General features: G+C 35.8%; 2 protein-coding genes across 2 annotated transcripts in view; one reads left to right on the forward strand and one right to left on the reverse strand.

Moving 5' to 3' along the window:
• Positions 1 to 2,348: 2,348 nt before the first annotated feature.
• LOC112522483 (serine/threonine-protein phosphatase PP2A-2 catalytic subunit-like) lies at positions 2,349 to 11,264 on the forward strand. Its single transcript, XM_025131615.1, has 11 exons — positions 2,349 to 2,550; positions 5,515 to 5,571; positions 6,946 to 7,029; positions 7,698 to 7,769; positions 8,721 to 8,792; positions 9,114 to 9,154; positions 9,896 to 9,962; positions 10,112 to 10,303; positions 10,380 to 10,469; positions 10,571 to 10,678; positions 10,808 to 11,264. Exons 1-11 carry the CDS (start codon positions 2,461 to 2,463, stop codon positions 10,871 to 10,873), a joined length of 939 nt encoding a protein of 312 aa, XP_024987383.1. The 5' UTR covers positions 2,349 to 2,460; the 3' UTR covers positions 10,874 to 11,264.
• A 3,207-nt stretch (positions 11,265 to 14,471) lies between these two features.
• LOC112523682 overlaps positions 14,472 to 15,000 on the reverse strand; it is a 2,092-nt gene continuing 1,563 nt past the window's right edge. The window contains exon 2 of the mRNA XM_025133368.1: positions 14,472 to 15,000. This exon is cut by the window's right edge and continues 1,356 nt beyond it. Within this exon, the coding sequence (XP_024989136.1) occupies positions 14,783 to 15,000 (218 nt within the window). The 3' untranslated portion in view covers positions 14,472 to 14,782.

A 15,000-nucleotide genomic window follows, 5' to 3' on the forward strand; every position in this document is an offset into this window, starting at 1 on the left:
GCAAATCCGTCACTGATTTCCGTCGCTGATCCGTCGCTGATAGCATTACCTACGACTGTTTGACCGACGGAGTATCAGCGACGGATCAGCGACGGAAACCCCTTTCAGCGACGGATCAGCGAGGGAATTTTCCCTCGCTGATACCCAGCATTTTTGTAGTGAGGGGACCCTATCCTACAAGTCTATATCTAATATATAGTGATTATTTCTTAATCAGTTATCTTTGGATTTAGGTTAGGACCATCGGTCCCAACCCCCCTAGGAAGGTCTGATATACCTTGGTCGTGGTTGAATGTTACTCCACGAGTTTCGATCCAAATGTCTATCTGCTTTGTTTTGTAACGAATAAGAATCACATGTCATCTCTCCGTCCCTCAAATAATGTATCGTCACATGATTTAACGGACAGAGAAATGAGAGGACACATGTATAGTTGAGATTATATGGTTGTGATTACATTGCTATATTTCATCGCCCTATAAAATGTCACTTGTAATAATTTATTTAATCAACCGAAGAATCTGTGCTATCACCTTTGATACTGTTGTATAATTCACAACAAAACAAATGTAAAAATAATTGAACACTGATTTTAATTATTTTCGATTATTTTTGTAATGTAATTTTACTAGGTTATTGATAAATAAATTAGAAATAATGTGACATATAAGAGATGAAAAAATAATGGGGGTGATGCCTTTGACGTGTAGCTCATTTGATAAATGAGTAAAGTGACTTTATCCAAATATAAGGCAGGTCCAGGGTTTAATCCGACATCTTTGGGTGGTGTTTAGTTCGCAAAATGTTTTTGGATGAAATAGAATATGTTAAAGGAATTTGACTTTGAATGAACTGAAATGAAATGGTGTCAGGTTTGACCTTTTGTTTGGTTGGTAGACAATGAAATGGAATCTGTTAAGGAATTGGAATCTCTTTGTTTGGCTTACAGAATGTAGCTTTAGAATTTGAATGAAATATTGATAAATGACCAAAATGCTTTTTTTTTTGAAAATTTTAATTTTTTTAAAACTAAAAATACTTTAATAAAGTAATTATTTAATATGTAAAACAATATAAAAATACACAACCTAAATATAACCATAAGCTAAACAACATTACTTAAATCGAAGGTAGTCGGCGGTGGTCCACGATGGTTCAGATTGATGGTAGTCCGCAGTGGTTCAGATCAAATGGTGGTTCACTATGGTTCAAATAGAGGTGGTCCGCGGTGGTTCAGATCGGTAGTTGTTCAAATCGTTGATGGTTGGCAGTGATTCAAACTGGTGGTCGGCAGTGATCCAAATCGGCGATGGTTCATGGTGATTAAGTTGTCGATGGTCAGATGTGATTTAGATCGGGGGTGGTTTAGTTCAACGATAGATCAGATCAATAGTGGTCGGCAGTGGTTCAAATCGGGTAGTGATCGATGGTGGTTCAGATGGTGGTGGTCGGTAGTGATTCAAATCGACAGTGGTCGGAGGTGGTCGACGACAGTCATATTGGGTTTTATGAGATTAAGGTATATTGAGTTAAGGGCATTTTTGGGAGGTGGTCGACGACAGTCATATTGGNGATTAAGGTATATTGAGTTAAGGGCATTTTTGGGAGGTGGTCGACGACAGTCATATTGGGTTTTATGAGATTAAGGTATATTGAGTTAAGGGCATATTTGGTATTATGAATATAGAGAATTCAATTCCATCAAAATACCATCTAATTGCTAAGGAATGTTAAATTCCTTCATTTGTGGAATTTGTAGGATTTTGAAGATTTATTTCTTGAAAAAGAATGAACCAAACGAGCGAAGGAATTTGGTCAATGAAATTCAATATTCCAATTCTATCAGATTCTTTCAAAATCTGCGAACCAAACGCCCCCTAGATTCAGCCGCTGAGTGAGGCAAAAGATGTCCCATTACATTGATGTTTTGGAGGGGGTTCCGTGTGAAGCAAGTTAAAGTTGCCACTAATCAACTTTTTACCCAAATAATGGGGTTATGGGCAGGGGCAGATCCAACCTTTTAGCATTGGAGGGAAAGACCCTCAGTTAAAAACCAAAAACCTTTGTTGATTGGCTTAAATTTTTTATTTTCACTCTTGTTTTACATGGTTCCCTATAGTCCCATATGACCATGTGCTTTCCTCCCCCAAGTCCCATCCAACGTGCCCCAACCCCATTAATTTCCTGGATCCGCCACTGGTAATGGGGAGTGATATTTCAAAAGAGAGGGAAACAAAGGGACTGAAGTTGATATATTAACAACATTGAAGGAGGTCAATTGCAATATATCCAAACAAAAGAACAACCTCGACGATTTACGAGGGTTTCGTTCTTTCTTGTTCATGTTAATTTCTGATTACGTATTCAATTGGGAACCATTTTGATCGGTAGAACGACTCCTTGATATTGAAACCCTAGCTCTTTATTATATGTATACACACATATAATATACAGGAGAAGATGAGTGTGGATCTAGCTTCGAACACCTACGGGAACCTAGACGAGCAGATTTCACAGCTCATGCAGTGCAAGCCCTTAACCGAGCCTGAGGTTAACTATTTCCCTCTCTTTCTCCACATCTGATTGACGTGTAGTTACTTTATTTTCTTTTTGGGATTATCTTGAACTTTTTTCATCTTAGATTGTGTGATTTTTGATGGATCTGCGATTTCATTTTACCAGGGCACTAGGGTTCTTCAAGTTTGATGTTAGTAGAAGGATAACAAAATGTTAACTTGTGTTTTTGTTAATTAGTCTGACTTCAATTGACTTCTGTACATGCCTTTTTGTAGGCAATTTATGATGTAATAGTGATTACTCCCTCCATTCTAAATAAAGACATGGACTATGACTTTGAATGTTTGATGGAGCACTTGTCCACTTCAAAAATGGATACGGCTTAATTTTTCGGAGAGTTAATTGTGAAATAGGTGAAACTTTGTATTATATTTTATCAGTTCCTAAAAGAACAGGTACATTTTAAAATTTGTAACAAAACAAGAGATAGAAGTAATATGTGAAACTTTGTAATGAAACAGGAAATAGAATAATGTTGGTGTTAAACAAGGAGGGTCCATATTGATTTTGCATTAGAGAAATAATAAAATTTAAATATGGAGTCAGCTCTCTCCTTAGAATTGAGGGGGAAGATGATTTGCTAGTTCTTACTGGAAGAACATAGATTTTCTACAGTAAGCTGGATATCTGCTTTTTGAATTTTTATATTTGATTGTAACGTCGAATAGCTATCGGTGGAGTCTAATTTATCTTTTGTTTTTTGTTCTTGTATTTTCCTGTTTGGGAGAACGAATCAGATAGTATAGAATGTAAGAAGAGAAGGAACTTTCTTCTGACACAGTGGTTCATCTTTATATATCTGAATCAATCGCTTAAACTTCTTTGCAAAACTTTCAACTTATTATTATTGACTTTGTTTGACACTATACTTCTACTTCATATCTGCATCAATGGATGATTTGATCATATTACCTCTCATTGGGTTGGAAGGTTTTGTTAATACTTGGGAACGCCCATTAGAAGCCAAATATACTTGTATGAGAGATTTTAAATTTCTGAAGAGGACGTTTTCGGCGTTATTTGGAATGTGGATCGCTTCATATGGTTCCAGTTTGCTATGTGGGAATGTTGTCCACCATCTTCGTCTTAAGCTTTAGAGGCATCAGATGTTTGTTAATCAGTACAGTTCAATGGTCCCACGAGTGGTTTCTTCTATTTTGAGTTCTGCTAGTTTGTTTCACAATATAAACATGTTATCATCAAATAGATGGTTTATAGGAATCCCAGTGTTTAGAAGATACATCCGTGATTTAAGCATGATTTTATTATGTTTCCTTCTATCCTCCCTTGATGTACACTATAGAACTAGGCTTTTCCCTTCGTACGAGATACAAGATTACAACCCCATTTATTTCATGGTACCAGAGCCTTAGGTTGTGAAGAAAGCTGTCTTTGCTAATGTCAACACTTGGTTGGTTGTCTTATAGGGATGTCACAGTCTAGTACCACCACCCAATCTCATCTAGTCTTTTGTTTTGTTTTGCCGGTCTGTCTATGATATGTTCTGCTTTACTAATTGTCTTCTTTGTAATTTGTAAAGGCTTTGTTCTATTGCCATTTCCTTGAGCTGTAATCGAATCTGACTGTTTCTGCCTCTTTCAAAGACACTGCTGCTTGTTTGCTTCAGAGCACAGATCCCCTTTTGCTTCTATTTTGCATTTTTGTGACTGATCTATTTTGTTTTTCACATGTGGTGTACATGATTCCCCTCATAATGAGATACATGATTCCATCCCAATTATTTCAGTGCCAATAAAGGATATGCTTCATATTGGCCACAGGGAATAGGTACATATGAGAGCAGGATGGATGAATTAGTGACATGCTTTGGGGAATTTTATTCCGTGGAAGTTACAGGATGATCTTAAAGATGGTTTGCAAACTAGGTGCTTCATAGTTTAAAACGATGAGCCACCAAGTGAGACATGCAGATAAAGAAGTGAAGATAACAAAACACTAAGATGGATTTGTGGTCACATGTGGATGAGTGACTACGACTAGAAATGATGATGCATGATAGAAGGTTGGGGGGGGGGGGACTCATGGATACAATGGTAAACAGTAGACCAAGTGGAAGGCACATGCAGATAAAGAAGTGATGTGGAACAAAAACACTAAGATGGATTAGTGGTCACATGAGGATGAATGGTACTATGAGTAGAAATGAGCACACATAATAGAAGGTTGGATTTGCACATATGGATACAATGTATGTAGTAGACTAAGTGGAGGGTCGGAGGATATATATGTAGAATTTCTTCATATATCTGTAGTTTTTTTGAGGGTACTATACTGATTGAAATTCAAGAAAGGGTTTCTTCTTGCAGGAATCTCTAGACTTAACGTATTGTGCTAATCATCAGTTGACTTGATTCTTGCATCCTGTAGTACAATGCATCCAGAACAGAGATATTAACAAGTTAAACAATTTCTGACAACATTTTTTCTTTTTAACTTATTATCTAAGGGAAATGAATTTTCACCCATCTGTACTGTTCTCCCTGCCTCCCTGGAGTATTTATATACAGAATTTGGAATTTATCCCATAAGTTATACTCATTTTCAATGGTCAGTATGGTCAACGAAGGATTTTTCTTATGAAGCTGATGTAAGATGAGCCATAATGCATCTTTATGAGAATCATATGAATTATCATGCAACCATGTGCAGTATTTCTCAACAGCCGAAACTTTTCAGAAACATTTATGTTATGTTGCTGCAGTCTTTAGCTGCTTGGTAGTTGATGCAACTTAGAAAATGCTTGTGTTTTTAAGAAACACATATAGTCACTCATTGATAACTTAAGTGAACTATGTCAAAATAATTGAACAAGCCACTAAAAATATTTAAACAAGAGTGGAAACATTTCCTGTTGTGAAGTTTCAGTTTTTACTTTTTAGAACCAACTGTGTTAATGTATGTGCTATGTGGATGCAGGTTAGGACATTATGTGAGAAGGCGAAAGAGATACTCATGGGTGAAAGCAATGTTCAGGTATGAGTCTTTATCCCCTTTTGTAGTTGAACGAGTCATTCTTTAATATTTATCCAGTCTACATGTTACCTTTGTGACTTTATAGTTGAATTCAGGATCTGTCTGAATTGTTAAACAGACATATAAAATGCCTTGGGAAATTTGAGAACTTTTCTCCATAATGAACAGTACATATCTATAAGCTACTCGGATATAAATAAAACACCGGAAAGAATGTTGAAAGAGCATATATAAACATGGCCACTAACCATATTTCTCAGTAAGAAACTAATATAGGCCTGGCATATGCAGCATGGTCTAAGAGATATAATCATTAGATTTTGCTATCTGGTATTTTGGTGATAATAGCTCTTTTGCTTCTTTAAAATTCTCAAAGGACTCATTTGGTTCGCAGGCTTACTTTCTAAAGATGTATAATCTATATTTAGGATCTATCAGTTTATAAAAGCTGTTTTGATGGATAGAATGAACTAAAAACATCCACAGCACTTGAGCTTGTTGTCATCTTGCCTGTAGATTAAATAATTTAGGCTTCTTCAACAGCTTTATTGTAATTGTGACTTCATTTTGATTTGTAGGTGTATTTAGCAGAACCTTCCTAATGAATTTGTAAACCAAACCAAACAAGTCAAATATATCCCAATTGAAAGTAGGGTCGGGGGGGGGGGGGGGGGGGGGGGTGTGCGCAGACCTGTCCTCCACTCCAGAGGGTTAGAGCGGCTGTTTAATCATGAATGTGTGATTACATCAATTAATTGGACAATCTTAGAGGTTTTCTTTGATAACTTGACTGCTTATGGCTCTGATGATTTGCAAGTCTCAAGTTTAGTCAGATGACTGTGAATGCTTTCATAATCTTCTTCAAATCTACAATTGCTCCTAGATTATGGAATCTGGAGATCTCATTTGGTTAGAGGATGCTGTGATTGCTGTGTATGATATATTGATATGAGCTATATGCGTTCTTCGAATTCTTATATAGGATCTACCATCGTGAAATATGGAGGCCAGGTTTGAGATATGTGTTCAATATGAATAGATAGTATCTTGGCATGGTGGTTAACAATCACTCATTCGTCCTTAGATGATGCAGTTGGCCCATCAAATTCTTTTGGGCTTGATTCATAAGGTGCCAAGTATGTAACAATAACACTAGATAAGAGTAAGATAGTTGTCTAATGAGTCATTGTTTCTCTTGAGTGTGAACCAAGTAGGTGAATAGGATATGTGCATCCTACGTAAACCTATCTATCATAATATAATCATCAGAGCATGCACTGGCTCATGAAATCTCGACATTTTGCTTCTGGTTTATGGTGGCATTTAACCTCAGCTGTTCCTACTTCTTTATTGTTTGGATTTTGCCTTGTGCAGCCAGTAAAAAGCCCTGTGACCATCTGTGGTGACATTCATGGGCAATTTCATGATCTTGCTGAACTTTTTCGCATAGGAGGAAAGGTAAATTCTTTGTCCACATTTGTTTTACTTTTGTGGTGTTCTAACCTTGAAAATGGTAATTGCCATAAATCTTGGTGTACATACGGCGCTTGCTGTAGCATGTCAGATCGAACTCCTGTCTCAGAAAAAGGCTTCACTTAAAATCTAGAAGGAATTTTAAGGACGATGTTTTGAAGAGTTTTAACATTTGATGCATTTGCAAAATGACGCATTATGAACACTTACAAATTGGACTGGTAATTTAGGAACATCAAATTCCTAATGTAAAATTTTAGAAAAGGACTTCATCTTGTTGAATCTTTTTCTGTGATGGAGTGCAATTGTTTCATCTTTAGTCCATAGGTCCTGCAAACTTGATTTCTTTTTTCTTATTTTTGTATACATGGAGAAAGAATCCCTAATGCTACTGTTCCTGGATGTGAAGTATCTTTTATATATGTACATTAAGGGAGAGGAGAGGAAAGAATAATAATATTTGCTAGGGTGTGGGAAGGGTACATGCGGAGTTTGATCCCTGATAGCAATTTGATAGTGAAGGATGTACCTAAAGAGGTCATTGGATATTAATTTTGTTTTAATGTCTTCCCTTTGGAGTGGTATACTGTCATATGTAAGATAACTTGGATTCATTAACTGATGGCAGTTATATGTTTCATCTTCTATGGCAGTGCCCGGATACAAATTACTTGTTTATGGGGGATTACGTGGATCGAGGGTATTATTCTGTTGAAACTGTAACGGTAAGTGGAAGCTGAAATGTGCATGCATCTAATATCCCACATGTATATAATTGTTTGCTAATAAAGTGAGCTACTGTAGTACTGATGGGTGATGCCAGTAGATCCCTTACCAATTCTTTGTGGTCATCTGCAACATCTAAGTTGTCTGGCTTATTCTAATTTGTGCTACATTGCAAGTTCTAACACTATACTCTACTTGATCAAGGGAAGTGGAATACTTGCAATGCAGTACAAATTAGAAGCAGCCAAACAACTTAGATGTTGCAGGAACTTTGAGACAAGTTCTTTTTCCTTTCCAAATAGAGGTTACTTAAAAACACTGGAAACAGTTTAATGGCAATAAGGATTTAAATACTTGATGTACTTCTTTGCTATTCCCTTTACTGTTTCTTATTTGGTCAGCAGAAAACAAACATTTGATATAGAAACTCCACACATAGAAGAGGTTATAAAATAATGGCATCTCCTATTTACTACTCCCTTCGCTCAACAAAAATTACAATGTTCAATTCTACACGCAAATTAGTAAAAGTAGATGACTGTTTTCGAAAATCCCTAAAACACATTTGTGTTGAACTCATGTTCAAATTGAAGTAATTACTGTCAACCAAAACTCAACAAATTACTTGTGTGAAATGGGGGAAAACTTAGTACTTTGGTTTAAAAGACTTCCAGGGTTGAAAATGTGACGATTACTGTGGGACACAATGAGTATAATCATTGAAGTTACTTGACTGAAAATGGAATTCAAATTTGCGGTTAGCAAGAACAACAGTTAATATGATGGAAAAAGAGAGATTTTTTTGGTAACCAAATTGGATCAAAATACGATTTTAGTCACCATCTCCATATATAAGCTGTTGTATGTACAATACAATTTCATGAAAGTGATGTAATTCGATTTTTAACATGTGGGTCTCTCTTGACTGGCACCAATATCCTTTTCTTTAGCTCTTGGTGGCTCTGAAAGTGCGGTATCCTCAACGAATCACAATTCTGAGGGGAAATCATGAAAGCCGTCAGGTATTTTTCTCCCTCATTGGTCTTGCCTTGTTAAAATAAATGTAATAGTTGGTAGTAGCCGTTTTTATGTTAAGATGTTAATGTTGAGATCTGAGTAGAATGTCTATGACTCTCTCTCTCTATATATATACACACACACATATATATATATATATATATATATATGTGCGTGTGTGTGAGTGTGTGTACTTGTTGAGTATCAATCACGTTTCTTGAAAATGGATCTTGTGAAGCAGGTCACCTGCAAGTTGGCTGATTATGTCTACATGTATGATATTAAATTAGCCCACCTCTAGAACTAACAAGTATATTTGTGTGCAGATCACTCAAGTTTATGGGTTTTATGACGAATGTCTTCGGAAGTGAGTTTCTTGCACCCTTCTACTTGATAAGGGTCCAAGTCACTCATGATATTTCATCAGTCATTCGCTGTTCATTGTAGTCACGTTCTAGTAGTTGCATCATAATTATGGCATACTGAAATATATTTGAAATTAAAAAAATCAAAATTTTTGGACCCCATTAAAGTATACAAAAGGCATAAAAGTTTTAAGCTCATGCTATGATCTGTATGATGAGTAAAGGGCCTGTTTTTACATATTCTTTCTTACCTTATGGCTGTTTTTGTTTTATTAGTTTTCTCAATAAAAGTCTACACAAATGAAAGGAAATTGAAACTTGTATGTTTAATCTTGTGCTCGATCTCTGAAGAGGAGGAAAGCAATCACCAAGTAATCAGGGCTAAAAATCTCAAAATTTCCAACTGAAGCAGCATTGTTCAGCAAACATGTTATCAGGCTACATCATGTATATTGTTAACAAAAAATATTGTCCCATTTTGGTAGATAGTATTATAGTTACTTTTTCCGTTTATAGACATATTAGTTAAGTTTCTGTAAATATATATGTCCAGTATATGCAGACATTTTTGAACTTTTCTGTAAATACATATATCCAGTCTATAGGACTCTAAGCGACTTACACAGTGCTTTTCAGTAGGAAATATCCACCAATCAGGGATTTTGTATATCTTTTGTCACCTATGCTCTTGTATGCTTAATGTCCTTGCTGGTATCTAATTGTAGTTTTATACTTTTATATAGGTATGGCAATGCTAATGTTTGGAAGACTTTTACAGATCTCTTTGATTATTTTCCATTGACTGCATTGGTTAGTATACTCGTTTCTTACTCTATAAACATATTTAACTTCAATACATTTCTCAACGTTAACGGCATTACATCTACTCCATGTGTTCGCCTTTTCTTTTCCTCTTTTTGCTATGAAAAATTTTGATTCCCTTTTTCATGTGGCTCTAGGTTGAATCAGAAATATTCTGTCTTCATGGTGGGTTGTCACCTTCAATTGAAACTCTTGATAGTATAAGAAATTTTGATCGTGTTCAAGAGGTTCCACATGAAGGCCCAATGTGCGATCTTTTATGGTCTGACCCAGATGACCGTTGCGGTTGGGGCATTTCACCCCGTGGAGCTGGATACACCTTCGGCCAAGTAATACGTTTTTCTTTTGACATATCTCATTTCATACAACTGTTCGATTCTTCTATAACATAAAATTGTCTTGTAGGATATATCTGAGCAATTTAACCATACCAACAACCTAAAGCTTATTGCTAGAGCTCATCAGCTGGTCATGGAGGGATTCAACTGGGGACATGTAATTACTTTTATTTACATAAATTGTGGGACCCTTTTGAGTCATGTCGGTGGCGGCTTTAGCGGGTTTATTTTATATGCGAAATTTTGTTTTTGAAACAGGACCAAAAGGTTGTCACCATCTTTAGTGCACCAAACTATTGCTATCGATGTGGGAACATGGCATCTATCTTGGAAGTTGATGATTGCAAGGGCCATACGTTTATTCAGGTTTCTCTCGTCTGAATAATACAAACTTTTGGTCTTTTAGTCTGTAGGAGAAACATATTTTTGAATTTAAAAGAGTTGTCTACTTGGGTTAGGAATATAGTAATTTCAAAGTGATTGATTATATTGCAGTTTGATCCTGCTCCTAGAAGAGGAGAACCTGATGTAACAAGACGAACGCCTGATTATTTCCTGTAACCAATGGAATTGGACAACGATCGCTTGCTTGCTGGTAAACTGGTTCGTGATGGTCCTTGCTGGGATTGCGCTTTTGTTTGATACAATGGTATGGCCAATAATGTGGTTAAAATTCAAGAGGAGTGCAAGGGAAGGACCAAATGGCTTGTAAAATGGTTCTCATTTTCAAATTCATGGTTGAAGTGCTGGGGTTTAAAGGGGGTACTCAGTAGTTTGAATTAAGATGCATAATTAACATTTGTATCAAGCAATTACCCATTTGATATTTTGTTTATTAATGTCGTTTACCGGTTAAGTTTGTTTCCTAAAGAGAAGGGATCAATCGGTAGATGGTTTGTTATCCGTAGAAGGTGAATGAACCCCGAAGATTCTTAATTTCGGTTTTAACGCTTGATTAGACCTTGTCAAGGTTCTAAACATGGTGTGGTAAATCCCTTTTAAGATTACTTCATCAAATCAAACAACATGAATTGATGTTGTCTATTTGCTATTATAGATTTAGGGGTTGTTTACTATGTATTTACCCGCTCTTACTAGTTAATTAAACACTTGTCGCCTCTTATCGGGTAAGTGACTTCTGATAAGAGATTACATTTTCTTACTAACAATCTTTCCATGTCATTTTGTGAACGACAATCTTAACCGGTTGGTGCTTAATGGGTAAGAGACACTTGTAGGATGTTATTTTGATGACCGAAAATCTTATTTGAAAAGCTATTATCATCCTTGTACTTTTTTTTTTGGAACGGCTGATATTATAAAACCAAAAAACAACCAGTTAGCAAGCCTCTAGCGGATACAAAACCGCCCTCAATGGGCTACTACACCAAAGGTTCCAATCAAGATGTTTACAATTTTTCGATCTAACTTTAAGCCAATTGAAGGAGAAGAGAACGATATCTTTGAAAATCGCCTTCGGCATTTTAGCTGGTTTTTTTATGAACGAGATCATTACGATTAGCCCAAGGAAGCCAAATGAACACCAAGAGAATCACCTCCATAGCCTCAGCCGCCTTCTTGCCTTTGAACGGGAACTTTGCCGCCGCAATGAACACCGCCAAATTAGTAGCTTGAAAATGAAACTCCGGCCACCAATTTTTTACAAGCGCGCCAATTTCTTTAGTCGTGGAGCATCCAAAAAATAAGTGATTTTCCGTTTCTGGATGACAAAGGCAGCACAGACACATATACGACTCTATACGAATACCTCTAATCATAAGATTGCATCTAGTGGGTAGCCTAGATTTGGATAAGCGCCAAAAAAGCATATTAACTTTACCTGGAACAGATTTGTTCCACAACGTACACCTGTGATTCGATTGAAGAACACGCTCCTCAATTTTTCCCTACACGTCTTAACCTTGAATACACCATCGTCAGAGAGAGACCAAACACGGTTGCCACTTGAATCCAATGACCAGAAGTTGTTAAAATGAAGACCCACTTTACTCAAAAGAGAGTTCCACTTCGTGATCGTACCCCATACCCCCAACTTCCTACTACCATCACGAAATAAACCACCATCCACGCCATGGAAAGACTTGATGCAGTTTTCCATAAACTATCCTCGTCAGTGAGGAATCACGACCACCATTTCCCAATAAGACTCCAGTTAAGCGCCTTTAGACTGTCTATACCGATACCACCCTTATCCATCGAGTTACAAGTAACACTCCATCTAATCCAAGTAATCTTCCTTCCATGGGTACCTCCACCCCATAAGAAAAGCGAATGTGTTTTTATCTAAATTAGACATCGTTGAGTAATTAATCAAAATAAACAACTTTTTAGTTGGATAATACAGTTTCATATCGGTATTTACATGATATTTAATTCTTTAATTCCTTTATGATCCTATGTTTATTTTAGGACCTAAAAATGATTTGGTTTTGTAGGTTCGATATTTGCTTAGCAAGCGTAGAAGTTGTTTGCTCACAATATGGTCTGTTATTCTTTATGATAGGTACAAACAGACTTGGGATCATATGAGACCAAGAGTTTTTCGTGAGACCCGTAAGACCAATTCTCAACAATTGGATTAGATCTACAATCTGAACATTCATAATCACAAAATTGCCACGAGACTTCTCAATAATCACAAACTTGTCACCGTGCAACTTTAGACCATTAGATCATTAGCTTATAAAGTCGATCAATGAACATAAATTGGTCTTACGGGTCTCACGAACAACCTTTGGTCTCACGTGAACCCAACCCGGTATAAACAATCAATCATATATATATACAAATAAATTCTAATTTACATTTTTTATAGACTTATTATATTCGTTCTTACTCTTTATTTATAGTAAAGAAACTTGAATTCTAAAAACAAAATGATTTTCTTGAAATAATTTGAAAAGTTTAAATATAACCAAATCATAGTTTAAAGTTTAAATATTTAAAATTAGATATTAATATAACCAAATCTAAACAAAAAGGCAGTAAATAATAGTTTAAAGTTTAAATATTTAAAATTAGATATAATTAAATAAAATGAGATACAAAGGTAACGTATTGGAAACAGCTTCAAACGTGGCACCATCGAAAGTGCTTCTACTCCTAACACTAATTTCATACTATAATCGTTTCATTAATAACAAAAAAAACATGTTAATTTAGAATAAATTACATATATGGTTTTGTGTTATAGTGAAAGTTACGTTTAGGGCTTTTATAATTTATTTATAATATTGACGGTTTACCATGGTTTAAAATCCATTACGATTCGTTTGAGTTTGGCTCCACAGGTCAAAAGTACCTGAAGGTCCCAGGTTCAAATCCAATAAGGAATAAAAATCCCCTTATGGCCACGAATAGGGTTGTAAACGAACCGAACGAACACGAACGGAGACTTATTCATGTTCGTTCGTTTAACTTAACCGAACAAACAAACGAACACGAACGGTAAACGAACGAAAATCTTTGTGTTCGTGTTCGTTCGTTTAGAAATCAGGTATGTTCGTGTTCGTTTATGTTCGTTTGTTAACATACTAAACCAACGTAAACGAACGAACATAAACGAACGGACTAAACGAACATAAACGAATGGGCTAAACGAACATAAATAAATATTATTTGAATTCAAAGTATATAAACAAAAGATTATATATTAAATTTAATATATAAACGAACATAAACAAACGAATATAAATGAACGTAAACGAACGGTAAATGAACGAACGTTCACGAACATAAATGAACAAACGAGACTCTTGTTCATGTTCGTTCGTTTAACTAAACGAACGAAAAAATTTGTTCATGTTCGTTCATTTATTAAATAAACGAACTTCCTGCCGAACGGTTCGTTGAACGTTCAGTTCGTTTACAGCCCTAGCCACGAAGGTTCAAATGCGATGACTCCGGACTATCTGCAAAGCAAATGCTCATCCTGAGATTAATCGGCTCGCATAGCGGCAATATTTATGTAGTAATATTGTTTTTATTATTATTATAAATTCATACAATACAATAAAGGTTGCTATTCATATCCTACTCCTTTATATTTCATATCTTCTCTTCATTTACATACAACTCATATAGAATGGGTAATGAATAAAATTGGAGAAATTAGCTTAAATGATCATTTCTCTCATTCAAATTGGCTTCCTAACCATTTCTCTTATGGGTTGACCCAAATATTACTACATCCGCAATACCAATCGGACCTAGCTAAAAGACAAAAAAAAATCAAATTCAACCGGTTCACCGTCGCAATTACGGACCTAGCCATCATAATTACATATCTGGCCATCGTAATTGCATATCTGTATTGAATTTTAGAAGTAGTGATATTTAGGTCAACCCAGAAAAAAAATGATTAAGAGGCGAATTTGAATAAAAGAAATGGTAATTTAAGTGATGTATCAATAATTTATAAGATGTAAAAGTCAAACCATTCATGACATTTCACATCTCATCTCCACTCCAATTGTTTTTCACTTTTGGCCCAGTGGGCCCTTCCTCACCCAACACCTCTCTTGGTATCCCATTCACAAACTTATCAAAAGCCTTTTTCAACTTTCCAATCATGATTTTCTCCAAATTCTTGATTTCTTTATCAAGATCATACTCTATTTTTGGACCCCATTTTCTAAAATAGTTCAACCATGGTGGCTCCACCACCG

Source organism: Cynara cardunculus (assembly GCF_001531365.2).
Source record: "Cynara cardunculus var. scolymus isolate 2C chromosome LG 12, CcrdV1, whole genome shotgun sequence".
Lineage (NCBI taxonomy): Eukaryota > Viridiplantae > Streptophyta > Magnoliopsida > Asterales > Asteraceae > Cynara > Cynara cardunculus.